Source organism: Coenobita brevimanus, chromosome 53, assembly GCF_032717465.1.
Source record: "Coenobita brevimanus isolate Jiangsu-jjx chromosome 53, ASM3271746v2, whole genome shotgun sequence".
Lineage (NCBI taxonomy): Eukaryota > Metazoa > Arthropoda > Malacostraca > Decapoda > Coenobitidae > Coenobita > Coenobita brevimanus.
The window spans coordinates 43,713,269-43,729,876 of record NC_137006.1 but is presented as its reverse complement, the minus strand read 5'-3'; the positions used below and the strand labels follow the sequence as shown (position 1 = coordinate 43,729,876).

At 40.0% G+C, this 16,608-nt stretch overlaps 1 protein-coding gene across 1 annotated transcript in view; it reads left to right on the top strand.

Moving 5' to 3' along the window:
* Positions 1 to 16,608, top strand: part of AdamTS-A (ADAM metallopeptidase with thrombospondin type 1 motif A) — a 69,529-nt gene that overhangs the window by 48,237 nt on the left and 4,684 nt on the right. The window contains exons 18-21 of the mRNA XM_080273261.1: positions 5 to 214; positions 8,108 to 8,290; positions 13,723 to 13,914; positions 15,356 to 15,505. Coding sequence (XP_080129387.1) covers positions 5 to 214; positions 8,108 to 8,290; positions 13,723 to 13,914; positions 15,356 to 15,505 — 735 coding nt within the window. The remainder of the gene's footprint in view (positions 1 to 4; positions 215 to 8,107; positions 8,291 to 13,722; positions 13,915 to 15,355; positions 15,506 to 16,608) is intronic.

Here is a 16,608-nt window from a genome sequence, read left to right as displayed (position 1 = left end):
TTAGTGTCGAGTTCGTCGGAGTTGTGGGCGAGGACACCAGCAGCGTTTGGTAGTGTGCCGTGATCCCAAGGGCCCCATGCTGTCTGATGAGCTGTGTCACGCCGCCGACCGCCCCACACATGTACGGCGCTGCAAGGTGCCGTGTCGGGGTGCTGGGGGCAGGAGGAGGGGCGGGCGACACCGCTACAAGTGGCGCGTAGGACGGTGGTCACCGGTAAAGTATGGCGGACCTTATGACCCAGAGGCACTAAAACCACCACAGGACAGTCATAGCCCTTTATACCCTCCCTATTTATTTGACAAGACTGGTGATGGCAGGTAATGGCCAGAGTAATAGAACAGTGGAGTGTGGTATGCCAGTGTATTGCTCACCACAGAACAGTCAGTGTTTCTTTGGTACTCTTTGGTGAGCTTTAATAGGTATCTCTTTGAGCCACCCTTAATTTGCAGATGTGTATATATAGAGTGTAACAGTGATATGCATAACACACCCAATTTGTGAGTAATAAATTTGGAAGTGTTATGAGTGAAATAATAAAGGCTCTGAGTGGCTGGATCAGTGGAAGGCTGCAGTGCAGGGAGTGTGGTATAAAGGGCTATCAATGTGCACTGAATGATCTTGCAAGGTTTGTCTGACTCCAAGCATGTTAAAGTTCACTGCAAATTCCTTTTTTTTTTTTTTTTTTTTTTTTTTAAAGCTGAATCGGTCTTGTCTAAAAATGAATCTTGTAAATCAGATTTCATACGTAATCTAATTGGCTGTATGAAGGTGGAATTTGAGTCTGTCTACCTAAAATAAGACTCACTCCATTACTACCACCAAATATGAATCTTGGAAACCCTAATTGGCTGTATGGAAGTGAGAGCCGAGTCTGCCTACCCAAAATATAGACTCTCCAGCACTACCATCAAGCATGTGATATGAGTCCAAACATTCTTGCAAGGAGTCACTCATAGACACGAGTGGGTAGGTTGGCTTTTGCTCACAGAACTTTGATTTTGTCTCCCCTCACAGTAGCAGTAGTCTATTTTTATATTATTTTGCTGTAACGTAGAGAAAGGTTTAGTTTGGACGCTGACTATCTTACCACAGACATTCTTTAACATCTACGACATGTGCAGGCAAAAGATGACTCAAAGTGAAGTGGTCTTAAGAGTGAGGTTTATATTTGTGGCTCTTGGTTGAGGTATTTGGTACAGAAAATTAGCAATTTGGGACTACTGAAGCAAAATTTTTGTGGAGTTTGAGAATCGTGAAGTGAATGTAGTTGTGAATTCATCAGCAACATGACAATAAGGCAATGGAGAGGTATATGAGAGAGTGGGGTGTGAGCTGGGGGTAGGAATTGCAGGGGACAGGGCAACATTGAGGCGGTTTGTTTGAGGCCACCTCTTACGGGATTAAGGCGTCAAGAGATAGAAAGATCCTTTTTTTATATATATGATGGAAGAGGAATGTGGAGTTTGAAATAAGTTGTGTTAACAATCGTGAAACACAGTAGTGGTGTTGATAATAGTTGAGCTTCATGGAGACCCACACACACACACACAAAAGTCTCCATTGAAAACTTGTGATTGTGTTGAAATTTTGAGGATGTTTTAGTGAGCCACATTTAAAACAACTTCATTCATTTAAACTCTTCCTAGGATTGTAGTAAATCACACACTAAATCATGTCACCATTTTTATTAGTTATTATTTTTTTTTAAATCATAAAATAGTAACCAAGGAATTCCACTTGAAAAGCCAATGTGTCACAGATCATGTTTGGGTGTGTGAACCAAATGACGTACAAATTAACCAAAGTTTGAATTTATTGCCACTGATACTGATAATTGGTTCCTGATGGGTAAGTGGGTTGGTAATTACTGATTGTGCCAGTGTGATGGGCAGGTATGTAGCAGCAGGATAATCAGATCTTTAGATAATTACAGTACATATTTGTGTAATCGAACTTCTCCTGGTACTGTATTTAGAAGAGAGAGAACTGAATACCAAACCTGAAACTATACCCAGCCATAAACTGTACCGCCGAGAGGAAAGACGTGGCGCTCTTCTTAGTGCTGTCGAACTTGGGATGATGTGTTGGTGTGGACATATCTTATTCTTTTTTGTTTTTTTCACTCTAACCTCTATGATGTGTTGTGTGTGTGTGTGTGTGTGTGTGTGTGTGTGTGTGTGTGTGTGTAAGAGAGAGAGAGACCTTTTGTACTTGCAATAAAACCTATGTGTGTTTTGATGTGTCCTGTTGGAGTCTTTTTTTCGTTCCCTCCCCCATCGCAAATCATTCAGCCCGGCCCCTGTGTTCCCTCGGTAGTTTTGGTAATAGGTCAGTGATTAATTTTTTGTCCTTTTAAATCACTTTCTTTGACATTATTTTTTTGTATTAAAGCCACTGTAAGCTTTTAAAAATTATGTGGTTCAGTTCCATTGCTACTTTTAGAGCTAATTTCCCTATTTCTCCTCATTTTGCGGTGCTAAGAATATGGATTTTTTTGTTAATACTTTTGAAATATGCTTGAATTATAATGAGGATAGTGTATGTTGAAACTTTGTTGTTGGATTAGATGGTGTTTTGCTGACCACTGCCACCCTTGTTAGGACTTGTTAGCTTTTGTAATTAACTTTTCTTTTACAATGAGTAGGAATTATAGGTTGTACTTTAGCATATGTAAGGAACAACAGGAAAATGCATACCACACCCAGATTGTGTGATAAACTAGGGGAGCCAAAGACAGAAGGTTGGTTGGTTGGTGAGTGTGGTGGACTGTCAGTTGAAGTTGCCTTTCTCTTGCACTCCACCATCCTAGTCCTGGGAGACAGATAGGAAGTTTTGATGATGGCCAGTGGAGAGCTGGCCAGTTATATTAGTGCTTCCACAGCTGTCCATCTCCAGCACCACACTATGATGGGAGTACTGAATGTTGGAAGATGTTTAGGGAGACCAGATTTTCTAGACTGGAATAATGGTAAGCAGGTTTTTGTTGGATTGGAACATCAGCAAGCTGGGATATTTGTAGGAGGGAATATATATTACTGTATTAGACCTGTAGCTTATTGAACACCAGTACCAATCAGCATCCAGTTCATTAAATTCTCTGTTCATTTTAATTGGTATAGCTTAAGATTAACAGAAAGTGAACAGAGCTTTACAAAATAACGTGAGAACTGTCAGCAGATGATTAGAAATGTGAATAGACTGCTCCTTTTTCTCTCTTCAAAATGTCTTCCCAAAATGACCTCAGATAATGCTGTAGTTGGCTGAGGGATGCAGTGACCCTTTGTCCATTGTTAAGGTGTGAGCCGCATCTTTGTCTGCCTCACGTTTAAGGCATGTCCATCACCTTCCTCCCCCGTGCATCATATCAAAGAGCGTCATCGATGAACAGAGAAACATACCAAGCTTCTTTCAGTCTAGCAATAGTAGCCAACAAAGGAAAAAAGACACTTAGAAAAGGTCAGGTATTAGGCAGACTTTTGTACCCAACTGTATAAGTAAAAGGTGCTTGAGTTTTCTAACTAATCCATATTTTGGTGACGGGGAATATGGATAATTATACCTTACAAGATTTTGGTATGGTGGTGATCTCAAAAGCCTTCTGTCAGTAAGCCTTGTGTACCTCTTCCCCTCTCCTACACTCTTGTCTACATATGTGGTAAGTTTTTCAAGTTTTTTGGCGACTTTTTGAAATATAAAGCTCCTGCATTGGCTGTCAGTGGACTGTAATACCAAACATTCTTACTCTGTCTTTAAATGTGGAAAAACAAAACAGGGTGAGGTTCCCCCCATGTTCATTATTGTGATGTGATTTCAAAATAATGCAGTGACACCCTTGCTTCCAGCCTCACAGTATTCCAGCATTTTATCAGTGCATCCTTGGCTTATCAGAAAATCATATCTTACATTTCATTCATTTACGTTTTTGGGATGGGAGAGAGAGACAGGTTAGACCTTGCATTCTATATTTTCAAGCTTTAACCTGTCTCTCTCCCACCCAACATTTCCACCTGTCACAACGGATCATCTGCATATTCATTTACCCTTGTGGCTGCCAGGACGAAAGTATCTTGGATTAAATTGTGTGGCATCAGTGAAGTGGGTAAAGCAGGTGATTTCACTTCAAAACTATATGGGTTTTAAATCTTGGTTGGTTCGGGGAATAGCTTGAGGATTTGATTTTGTTTCATGCTGTTTTTACTGCTCGTGCATATGGCCCCACTGTGCCATAAACAGAATGTTAATCACAGTAGTCGTATGTGAGGTATGCCCAACATATCACAGTACTGTGGACTACGGTAGTGGGTATTAAGGCTTTATATCTGGTTGGCCTTTTGTAATACCTATCCTCAGCAATTTATTTAGTACATGTCACCATAGTAATCCTCATGTATGTCACTGATGTAATCTGTTAAGATATATAAATAAAATATACAGGAGATTAAGGTGTAGTATGCAAAATAAGTCAGTTAGAAGAAGGTGCTATGATACTTTCTCTGCCACCAAGGTACTGGCTTTTAACACTGAAATACTGTAGTGATGTATGAGGGAATGTGGAAAACTATGCCTTGGAAGCTCATAGTTGTTTACATAATACAGTATTTCGTACTGAATCTCAGGAACAGGCCCCTAACTGGTTTCCAGAGTTATCTGCATTAAAGAAAGTGGCTGCCTATCAACTGAAGCTTAAGTTGTTATAATTCACAATTATTTTATTTCCAGATAAACTTGTTAATTATTACTATAATGGAACAGCCAAAGTAAATGACTTTGACTCAAAGCCTCATGATACAAACTATACATTCCCTGCAGCCTACAAGAGATTACCTAAGTCTTTTGGAGCGTAGGCTACTGAGATGTGGCAACACCACTGCCCCCTCCCCCCTTTTTTTTTATGAGAAAGATCCCAAAACTTAAAGCTTGTAAGCTTGTTCCTTCTACTTACAAAAAAAAAAAAAATTAAATTTTTATAAATTATAATAATTATTAATTCAATGCAAACATCTGCATATCTATTAAATGATTGGAGGAAGGAGGTTGCAATGGGAAGATGAATTTGTGACCCAAAGGAAATTATAGCCAGGCATATTCTACCCAGTGCATGTGTATGAGGGAAACATGTATGGGATAAGAATAATGAAGAGGGTGCTTTATCAGTATTTCATAATTTTAGAGTATAGAATAGCCAAGATAAGAATATGGGGCAAGCCATGATGTGAACAAAGGATGCTGGAGTATTTGGAGGCTGGAATAGAGACTCAGAGGATACGTTGTTGATGTATAATGCAGCCAACACGAAAAAAATTACTTTTTCTGCAAAAAATGTAATTTTCTCCCCTATTGTTGCTTTAGAAAAGATGTGTTGAATATGGTGTTACTAAAGTATTTTATTATGGCCACTGCCAGGTGGTTTGATTAGCTGAGAGAAATCCCTATTAGGGTTAATGTAGAAGGTTGCCATAAGCCATAAATAGTAAGAAGGTTGTGTGTCGTGTGGGTTACATGTTTTGATTACATCACGAATGAACTGCACCGATAAACTGTAACTTGCATCCATTTAAGCCCACTTCTATATTGCATTCTGCCACATCCTGTGAGGGGTGGTCTTGACTACACAACCTCCAGGCATTTTTGTCCCGACTCAATAACATCCCTGTCACACTACACAACCCTCCTTCATCTACTGTCACAAGTAAAAGTCTTCCAACAGTCTGCTACCAGTGTCTTATCAATTCTTCCATCCTCACTGACTTATCATGGAGCATCCTTCTTTCTTGTACTCTCTAGTTTTGTATTCGTCTACTTGCTCTCACATAACAGTGTATCATGTAACCCTGTACTCTACAAAGTCATAGCCAGGCAGGGAGGGGTTGGCAGACTGTATTGTGATGGTTTAATACTTTTCATCCTGTCTCCAATTTTTCCTTTGTCTACCTGTACCTCTTCTTCTTGTCCACCTAATCTTCCTCTACCTCTTCTTCCTGTCCACTTAATCTACCACAACCTCTTCTTCCAGTCATTTTAATCTACCTCTGCCTCATCTTCCTGCCCTCTTGATTTACCTCTACCTCTTCTTTCAGACACCCCACTCACACACTGTCCATTATATACACATACCCCCCTCCCCCATCCCTCCACCGCATATTTGGTTTATATATTACGGGAACTCGTGTGTGTTGGTTAACTCAGCCAGGTCATAACTAGAAGAAGAAAACTGGATTCATTTCTTAGGCATGCTAGATTCTTAGACAAAGTTTTCCACCCTCCATGCCCCCGTTTGTCCAGTAGCTACAATTTTGAATGAGGAAAATTTAGCTGTATTGTTTGTGGGAGGATTGGAACTTGGCAAATAATGATTGTATTCCCGAATGATTGTAAATTTGTTTGTGGATGTCAGTCATGGATACATGCAGAGTTTGGTCATCCTTGGGTTGTTTCATCTATGTGTACAGGGAATTGAGACTCTGTTCCCAGATACCTTAGGACTTCATCACACTGAGATCAGAACTGGACATATTTGGATGCTTGTGGTTCCATTGTGTCTGAATTGGACATATTGTGATGCATGTTATTCACAATTGGTCAGGGTGAAAGTTGGAATAATAATAATACCCTGTGTCATTGGGCCAGGTTGTGGGTATGTCATTCCTCACTGTCACCAGCATCCTGTCTGGCACTGAGAAACTGACTGTCTAGAATGTGGCCTGATGAAAGTGTTCTTACTTTGGTTTTTATCCCAGCCTTCATGGTCAGACAATTTGATACAGTACGACACAATATGATGCGAAGCGATACCAGTCGGTTTAAGTTAGATTACGTCCAGCCTTTAGAGTGACAAGGCCATAATCTGTGAGACTTTTCAGGATGACCACAGTATCTCCAAGCCTGTTAACATGGGGGTGACATGATTCCCAAGCCAACCACAGGAACTTTGTTTAAGGTCTCTTTGCTCTTTGTTGAACTTTGTGTAAGGCCTCTTTACTCTGTGTTGTCTACAGCTTGAACTGAAATAGAGACATGGATTGTATATTTGATGGCTGTGTGGCATAGTTTGGGGGACTGTGTGAGTGCTCTCCTTGTCAGTAATTTCTGTAACGACTACTATACTTGCAACACTTCAAGTCTTCCTTCCTGTTATATGCCATTCCACAATATTTTCAGTCTTTTTGCTCATTTTGCCACCAATCTCTACACTTAGTCATGAGCTTGCGAGTCCTTGGTTCATTATAAGTGTTTCAAGGAAGCCCCTGAGTCATCATCAAGGTAACTTAGACACACACACAGACCAGACATGTGAGGGACTGATAGTGGTAGGGAAGAGGTATTCATTGTCGTATGATGTAACTATTCCATGACTATGTCCACTAATCTTTTGTGTTGATGTAGCATCGTGGCCCAGTACAAGTCATATTAGGCAGTGAGTGGGACATTGTGCAGCGAAACATGATGGAGAGTATTGTAAATTAATGACACTACAGTACAGTTTGAGTGTGAAGGAATATGTTGCAAAAGTATTAAAGCAAAGGTGTACGGGTTTATGCTTTCCACTGCGAATATTGTTTATCTTAGTAGCCAATATTTTTTAACCTGTCTGTGCTTTGAAATATGTACTGCGTATGAAATTAGGGTTGCAACTTGGATAGTTTATAAAAGATTTTGAGTGTACAGTATTTGTCATAATTATGTGGAGGACTTTCATAGCTTGATAAATCCATACTGGATCCATACCCTAGGTTATTACATAAATGGCCTGTTCCCTAACTTATTTTTAATGCAAAAGAAGAAAAACAAAAGTTAGAAGCCTGCATTCGTAATGTTCATGATCCTGTACACTGTCATGTTGTCTTTAACAACCCCCCACACCACTACAGAAACTGTTCACTCTACCCACACTTCCCTTCTTTGTTTACACTAAGCTGTGAACATAATGTCATCCCCAGGACTATTGACTCAGCATACTTTGTACTGTATTTTACAATAAGTTTTGAGCCTCACGTCATCCTGTGACTATTGACGTAGATACATTCTGTACTTCCTGTTTGTGTTTACATTAAGTTCCAAGCTCCACACCAGCCAGGGACTCATACCCCCCTGCACACCACCTTGCAGTGCTCGGAGCCATGTGATCGTGGCGTGATGTTGCGAAATGTGACGTGTAGAGACACACTGATGCACAATGCCGAGGTACATGACGAGTACTGTCTGCGTGAGGGCCTGCGTATGCGGAAGACAACCAGGCGGTGTAACAAGCACCCCTGCCCATTCCGCTGGGTCTCCTCACATTGGTCTGAGGTACAGACTGGCCAGCTCTGCCTTGGAAACCTTGCGTCCAGCCCTCTTACAGGTCACATTACCAGCTGCTGGGAGTCTGACAGTTTTACATTGCACATCTTATGTATTTTATGTGTACAGATTTCATTGCCTCAACTCATATATTTATTCCTCTCCTTTACTGTAGGTGATATAGTGGCACATGGCAAAGCAGTGCAGTGTTCCTTGTGCCAAATATCATCATCTAAAGACTTTAACAAACCATTTTTTAATTATTGATTTAGTTATTACTGTATTATTTTTTTATTTATTAAATTTTATATTGTGCTTACTCATCATCCAGTAAGCAGTGTGAAATGTTACAACCAGCAGCTGTGTTGTGTGATCTTGGCAATTGCACTCTTAGTGTACAAAAGCCGATTAGGAGCCTTGACAGTCAGTGGCCTCACAGAATTGTACAGTATTAGCTTCTTCTAGTGGGTGTAGAGGCTTGAAAGAGCAACCCGTAGTCTCTGTAGCTTGCTGTAGAGTCTGTGTAGAGTTAAATGGCATTACTGGAGGACTGGCAGACATGTAAAGACTAATATGTATGTTGCTGCACAAAATTAAAAGAAAAAGGGCCTCAGTGATAGAATATTTTTTGAAAGTTTGGTATTGAGTAGAGTATTCCTGCTTTACTTTTTCTAGTGAGCTTTGTATTAAAATTGTCATATATACTTTTGATACAATTCCATTCTTTTCAGTGTCATTTGTGGCGACTGATAGCGGAATAATCTCCATTGGATTTATTATCAGTCTTTACTCCTGCCTGCTCTCGGTTAATGCTGGGATGTTATGGAAGTACCTGTACACAGAGACCTAGAGAGACCGTTTGGGTGCCTGTGCCTGGCGGTGCTTTCCTCGTAGAACCTTCCTGCTAGTGTTTCGGCTGTGGTAGATATTGTAGCCTATCACAACATCTCTGTATGTGCTATCACTCTTAGAAGTACATGGTGGTCTGTGTAAGTGAGGGTGAATCGGGTCCCCATGCCCATTTGAACAAGATTCGATGCACACCTGTGCACTTCTGCCGTGTGTGTGTGTGTGTGTGTTGCCTGTTGATACGCACAGACTTCCAAGAAATGGATTCACCCATGCACACAGGCACCCATGAGCTTTTCGAGAAATGGTACGCACATCCTGTCTGTTGTACATATTCTTAGCCTCAGCTGTATATGTATGGCTGTTGCTGCATTACTGTATATTTCTGTAAGTAATGAGCAAGTCCCAGATATGTATGTTTCCGTCATAGACGATTTATAAAGCATGAGAAATTAAATGAAACTGCAAGATATGTGTGGAATATTTTGATCAAGTAATACTTTCATGCTTGTATCAGGTTGGCAGTTCTTCCCGGTATGAAATATTTAAGTGTTGTGTATTTCAGTGACTGTATGATCTCCATGACACTTTTGTATGTCTGGAATGTGTTGTGAGTTTGTTTGCAACCTGTATGGGTGTAGTGTGTAGCTCTGGCCATAAAAGGGGGACTTCTTGTTTTTCCACTACAAAGACATCCCTTTCGTGTGTGTGTGTGTGTGTGCGTGCGTGCTGCTCAGTTTGATCTAAATGTCTCTATTTTACGTAGTGTTTTGTGTGTGTGTATAAATGTAAGGCTCTGTCAGTCCCTTTTACCCAGTGCAGTGTTGAATGTCTTCTTAGGTGTCATGGGAGAAGTGTGCCAGATTTAATGAGTATTTTATAGGTGGATTTTGAGTAATTAGTCTGCATCATCATGTCTCCTCACTTATCAACGAGTTAAGATTACTGATGACCTTATGGATAAAAATGGTTCCCTTCATAACTCAAATGTAAAATCATGGAAAAACTGTAGCATAACACCTGAGAAATGGACCTCTTTTGTTAGTATTTTTATTTATTTATTTATTTATTTATATATTCCTTTATTTTTATACAGAATTGGACCTAGAATAATGCATCCCAAATTTGGCATACTTCTCCCAGGCCAGCTCATGTACTGTTTATCTTCCTGTATACTGTGTCCAGCTGTCTTGTGGTCAGTCTGTGTAACCCTTCACAGAAATTTATCCATGCTTGCCACAACAAAAACACAACTGTGGTTCCTTATCCCAGCTCAGTTAGTTCTGCATTCAGTTATTCCATCTCTGTCTAAGTATAATATCTCATCCTTATCCTCCCTCACTTGCAGTCACTCATGCCATCCTTCGACACCTCTACTCCCTCTTGTCCTGCATATACTCATTGTCTTTATCCTGACAACTGGAAGACTTCACTCCATATCAGTCCACCTTCATTACATATTTGTCATTATCATCGTTGTTTTCACTATCATTATCACTTATCATCATCATCATCATCTTTTTTTCTTATGTACAGATAGGATGAGGTGCCTCTTCCCGCAACATTTTCTTTCCTCAACGCCAATCCTTCATTCCATCCCAATCCTCTCTCATCAGTTCAGGAAGCTCCCTAACACCTCTTCCTTAGTGATTTTTTTGGGGGGATATGGCAAGTTAACATCCTTTTGTACATTATTTATGGAGAGTATGGGGATATTGGAAGTTTTTATTTAACAGATGAGGACAGTGAGGTGTAATAAACAAGATAAATTGCCTAGGGAAAGGTGTTAGGGAGCTGCCTCAACTGACAAAAATATGGATCCTTCAAGCCTCTATCTCCCTGCATCACGACCCCCTACTACCACTACAAGTCATCCTCCTTCATGCACTCGTCCACTTCGTATTTTCACCTCATTCTCAGTCTTCCTCTCCTCAGTCTTCAGTGCTAGTATGAGACAGAATTTTTATGCATTGAATGGTATTAGCACCTTCAACCAGGGAATTTCTCTCTCTCTCTCTCTCTCATTCTTTAGCCATGATATTTCCCTTTCTTTGTCCTAAATTTTTTGTATCACAGTGTCATCAGTGTCGAGTGTTTTTGTGTGTGTGTTTGTGTGTAAATGTTTGTGTGTTTCAGCCCTCCACCAGCCATTGTGTTGCTCATTTAGCTTGCTGTATGTAAACAAGTTTGTGTTGCATCCCACTAATATGGTTGTGCATGTTGTAGTGTGTTTATATATAGATTTTTGTACCTCTTAGTACACACTCTTGCAAACAGTACTTATTTTTACTGCTACTACTACTACTACTACTACTACTACTGCTACTGCTGAATGATTTTGTATATGCAGGGAGAGATGTCTAGCACAGGGGTATCATATCATTCGTATTGTATCATTCATAAAGGCTCCAATAGGCATGCATTCGTCAGCCATGGTACCTGATGGCGGCTCTCCACGTTGCTTGATCTCTGGCATTAAATCCGCTAATCCCTCTTGCTAAGACAGTTGCCATTGAAGTGGAATTAAATCATTAGGCAGTACCAAGAATTAAAGAAGGTGTCATTATACTGAGGGGGTTATTATTATCATTATTATTTTTATTATTTTTAAGTGTTATATTTGTTTTTATTGCAAAACTAACATGCATGAGTGGGTGATGTATTTACTCCATCATGACAAGATATCTTTATTTTTTATTATTCTGCTTTTTACAGATAACTTTATTCAATATTAGAGATTTTTTTTTTTTTTTAACTAGAGGGGTTAGATACAGCTTTGATTAACCCCTGGGAGATGAGAGGATTTCCTAAGTTAAGTAAGATGATGTAGAGGTGGTAAGACTAATTTACACTAATCTTGCTTTTCGTATACTACTTGCTCAGTTAATAGCCTTTTCAGTTCAGTTTTATATATATATATATATATATATATACTGTATATATACTGTATATACACAGTACTTTAATTAGGATACCAGCAGCTGATTTTGTGTAACTTTAGGAAGGATCTCTCTCTCTCTCTCTCTCTCTCTCTCACAGATACCCCTGACCTCTCTCTCTCTCTCTCTCACAGATACCCCTGACCTGTATAAAATTATCTTGTGTCATCAGACATTAAGTAAACAAAAGAGGTCATAAGATGGACAGGGTTATAACGTTTTCCTGTACAAATAAACGCTATCGTCTTTTCTTTCGCTTTGTTATGGGTTTGCTGCTTGATGTGTGTTTGTATTAATAGTCTGCTTTTTTTGTGTGTTTGTATTAATAGTCTCCATTTTTGTATGTGTTTGTATTAATATCTTCTTATTCTGTGTTTGTTGTATTTTCTTATATTTTATCTGTTCATGTATGCATTCTATTTAACCCTTCTGCCTGGTTAAGGAAGCTCCTGAACACCTCTTCCTCAGCAGTTTATATTTTGGATCCAGCAGTTTAATAGCCTTTTATACCTTACTTATGCTGAGTATGGCGATATTAGAATGATTTATGAAACAGCATATAGTAACATAAAGCAAGATAAATGACCTAGGAAGAAGTGCTAGGGAGCTTTCTTACCTAATAATAATATGGACCTTGGACAGCTAGCATAGTTCACGAGTTTATACATTACAGGGAAATATCATAAAGTTTGAGGGATAATGGCTGACACTATTCCAGATTTTTTAGTTATCTGATAGCACTTAACCCTGCCACTCGGATGACACTGCATTTTATTCTTGCTACAGACAGACAATTATACCCACCTTGATTGGAGGGATTGGATATATTAACCCCTCATCATAAAGGTCAATCATTAGTAAGTAAATTTGTCAGGAAGTTGAAAAAGTAAAATTAAGATATCATTTTGGTGGAAGGGTTGATGATGGCAGGTGCTTGTGTGAAAATTGTCTTAGCCTTTACTTTATTACTTTATTATACCATTTATACCCTGAGGACTTAAGCATGTATTTTCAGCAGTTAAGAAAGCTCCCCAACACCTTTTCCTCACCTATTTATTTCTGCATTTGGCTGGTTAATATCCCTTTTTAAACTATTTATGCAGAGTATGGCAGTGTTAGAATGATTTCAGTGACACAGAAGAATACGACAAGTCCTCATTATTATTATTATTATTATCATTATTATTATTATTAGTCATTATTTTACTACTACTACTACTCTTACTATTTGTCATTGTTATTATTGTTTTTAGTTATTTTTATTTTATTATTATTATTATTATTATTATTATTTTTTTTTTTTTTTTTTTTTTTTTTTTTTTTAAATGTATATGTGCAGGTAATGTGTCAGTTTTAAGAGTCAGTAGCCATGATGAGATGTGGATATAATGTCGTGTGGAATTAATTGATGGTTTTTCATTCTCTCTCCCCTCGCCTCACCCCACCTTGGTCCCATCTTGTCTCCACTCCCTCCACACCTCTTCCTCATCTTCCATCTCTTACCCACCCATTCTCCTTCCCTCCCCCATGTCATACCTTTCTCTCTCTCTCTCTCTCTCTCTCTCTCTCCTCTCCTCTCCTCTCCTCTTCTCTCTTCTCCATCAACTAACCCCTTTCCTACCGTCCCCCACCCTCCTCTACCCCCCACAACAGTGCTCTGAGCGGTGCGGGCCAGGGAGAGAGACTCGGGATGTGAGCTGCCATGCGGTGAACAGTGTGGGCTGGCAGGACCCATCCCCAGTGTCCCGTGGCTGCACCATGTCCCGCCGCCCACGCAACACCCGCAAGTGTAACATGGGCAGGTGTCAGGATGGGTATTTCTGGCAAGTTCGGCCATGGAAAGTTGTAAGTGTGTTATGTATCTCTGTCAGTCTTTGTTTCTTTCTTTCTGTCTGTCTATCTGTCTCAGTCTGTTTGTCGGTCTGTCTAACACCTGCAAGTGCAACATGGGCAGGTGTCAGGATGGATATTTCTGGCAAGTTCAACCATGGTGAGCTGTAAATGTGTCTTGTACCTCTGTCAGTCTTTGTTTCTTTCTCTCTATCTATCTGTCTGTGTTTGTATGTCTGTCAACCTCTCTTTCTCTTAACACTCACAAGTGTAATATGGATATGTGTCAAAACAAGAATTTCTAGTGAATTTGGCCATAGAAAGCAGTAAGTATGTTGTGTATCTGAGTCTGCCTGTCTTTCACTCTTTCTTTCTTTCTCAAACACCCACAAATTCAACATGGGCAGGTGTCAGGATGGATATTTCTGGAGAGTTCATCTGTATAAAGCTGGATATTTTCTGTCTGTATCTTTGTCCCTGTCTTTCTCCAGCAGCTACAAGTGTGATGTGGTTAGATGTTAGGACTGATATTTTTGCTGTGTTCAAAGAAAACTTAAGAGTATTTCCTTTCATTGTGTGTGTGTGTGTGTGTGTGTGTGGCCATATGATGAGGAAAGAGAGTGAGAGACTGATGAGGAGAGTGTGTGTGAGTGAAATGGAGGGGGGGAGAGGGAGGGGGAGGCCAAGGACGAGATGGAAGGATGGAGTGGAGAGGTCTGTGAGAGAGGGGGGTGTGAGCTGGAAGCAGGGCAGTAAAATGGCAGGGGACACGGTGACATGGAGACAATTTGTTTGTGGCCACCCCTTATGGGGTTAAGGCGTCTGGCAATAGATAGGTAGATGGAGAGAATTTGAGTTTACATACTGTGGGTTTTTACTTGCATAGCCATCTTTCATCTGTTTAACTTATTTCATCACGGCCTACTGTAAGAAGATGCATATTTTTTACATGTTATATTCTTGATAGCTGTCTGTCTGTGTTAAAGGTTTCAATTACCACAAGTTAAATGCACCGGTGTTGTTTATTTTGTATTGTAAGAGGAAATAATATTATGAAGGATTATTGTGTATGTCCTAAAACTTCGTAATGATTTGAGGGGTGTAGAATTTAAGAAGAGTAAGAAATTGTGGCTGTCTGGATGTTGCTACTCCTGACTCTGCCAGAAGGTGGGAAAGGAGGTCCGGATGATGATGATGACGATTGTGATGATGGAGAAATTTATGAGTCAGCATAATTCACTTTAGTATTTCATTGCCAATAGCTAACTTGGCATGGCTGGATGTGGATAATCTGTATACATGCGTACTGTGTAGGAATATTGATGGGGTGAGACCTGCAAACTCCGAATCTGGGGAAATGTGCAGGGGAAAAAACGCAGTGTTGCATAATCAGACTTAGAGTGTGTGTGTGTGTGCGCTCTATGCTAACCACAGTGCCATACAGTGCCAGGGTCAGTGTGGTCGGCGCGGGCGGCAGCGACGGCGTGTGTTCTGTGTGGACATGCAGGGCCAGCGAGCATCGCGCCATTACTGCTCCAGACAACACCGGCCGCCTCGCAAGCAGCGGTGTCGTGTCAGACCCTGCGGCTTCCACTCCTGTGCTGAGGTGGGGGGGCCTTATTAGATTTTTATTTTACCATGATTATTATTATTATTATTATTATTATCATTATTTTTTATTTATTACAGTACAGCTAGGCCTTATTAGATTTTTATTTTACTGTATTATTATTGTTATCATTTAGTTTTGTTTATTTTTTATTACAGTACAGTTTGGCCTGATTAGATTTTCATTCAGCTGTGATTTATTGTTATTTTTTTTTTAAGGCCAGAAAGGTAAAGAAAATTGCATGTTATATTTTCATCGCCACACCACATGGCTCCTTAGATTTCTTCAGCCGTAGTTCCTCGAATCTGGTGTATGGATTATATTTTTATTTGTTTTTCCTCCCTGCATTCATCTGGTTAAAAAAAAAAAAAAAAAAAAATTGCTTCACTCTATCCAGCTGTATAGTGTATGTACAGGTGATAGTGTTGTGGCTGAGATTAAACCTACATCCCATTGCAGCCAGAATGAAAAGTGTTGAAATACAGCACTCACGTTGTATACCTGTATACCACCAGACAGGTTTATCTGATCTAAGACAGCTTCACAGGTAAGGAAAGTCCATCCATCCATCCATCATCCAATCCCACATTGCCCCATGAGGAGCGTAGGAGCCCGGGGCTAGGCAGTTGGTCCTGACATTTAAGATGAGAGTGACCAGCCTCACTAATCCCTGAGTGGCATTACATGAGCGATCAACCCCAACCATCCCTTGGATATAAACCTTCACCAGCTCAGTCCGACTGGAGCGCATTAATGAGAATACTGTAATACCATTTTTACTTAAACAGGTCCCTTGTAAGCTAAATCAACTCATTTAGAGGTAGAAAGAATAAAACAGATATGTCAACTTAGTGAAAGGGTTAATGAAGACTGTGTGCAGACCTGTTAATTTGAAAAGTCCCTCCCAAGATGAAGAAAAATCATTTGGAGACATGAATAAAATGAACGAGACATTATCAAATGGAGGGGGGGGGAAGTGTAATTTTATTGAATGTGTTTTTTAAAAAGGCACCTGTGTATTTGAAGGGGTTAAAAAATAAATAGATGTTATCATACCATTGGGAGGGGAAGTTGGAGAGGGCAGCCTGATGGCCGAGGAG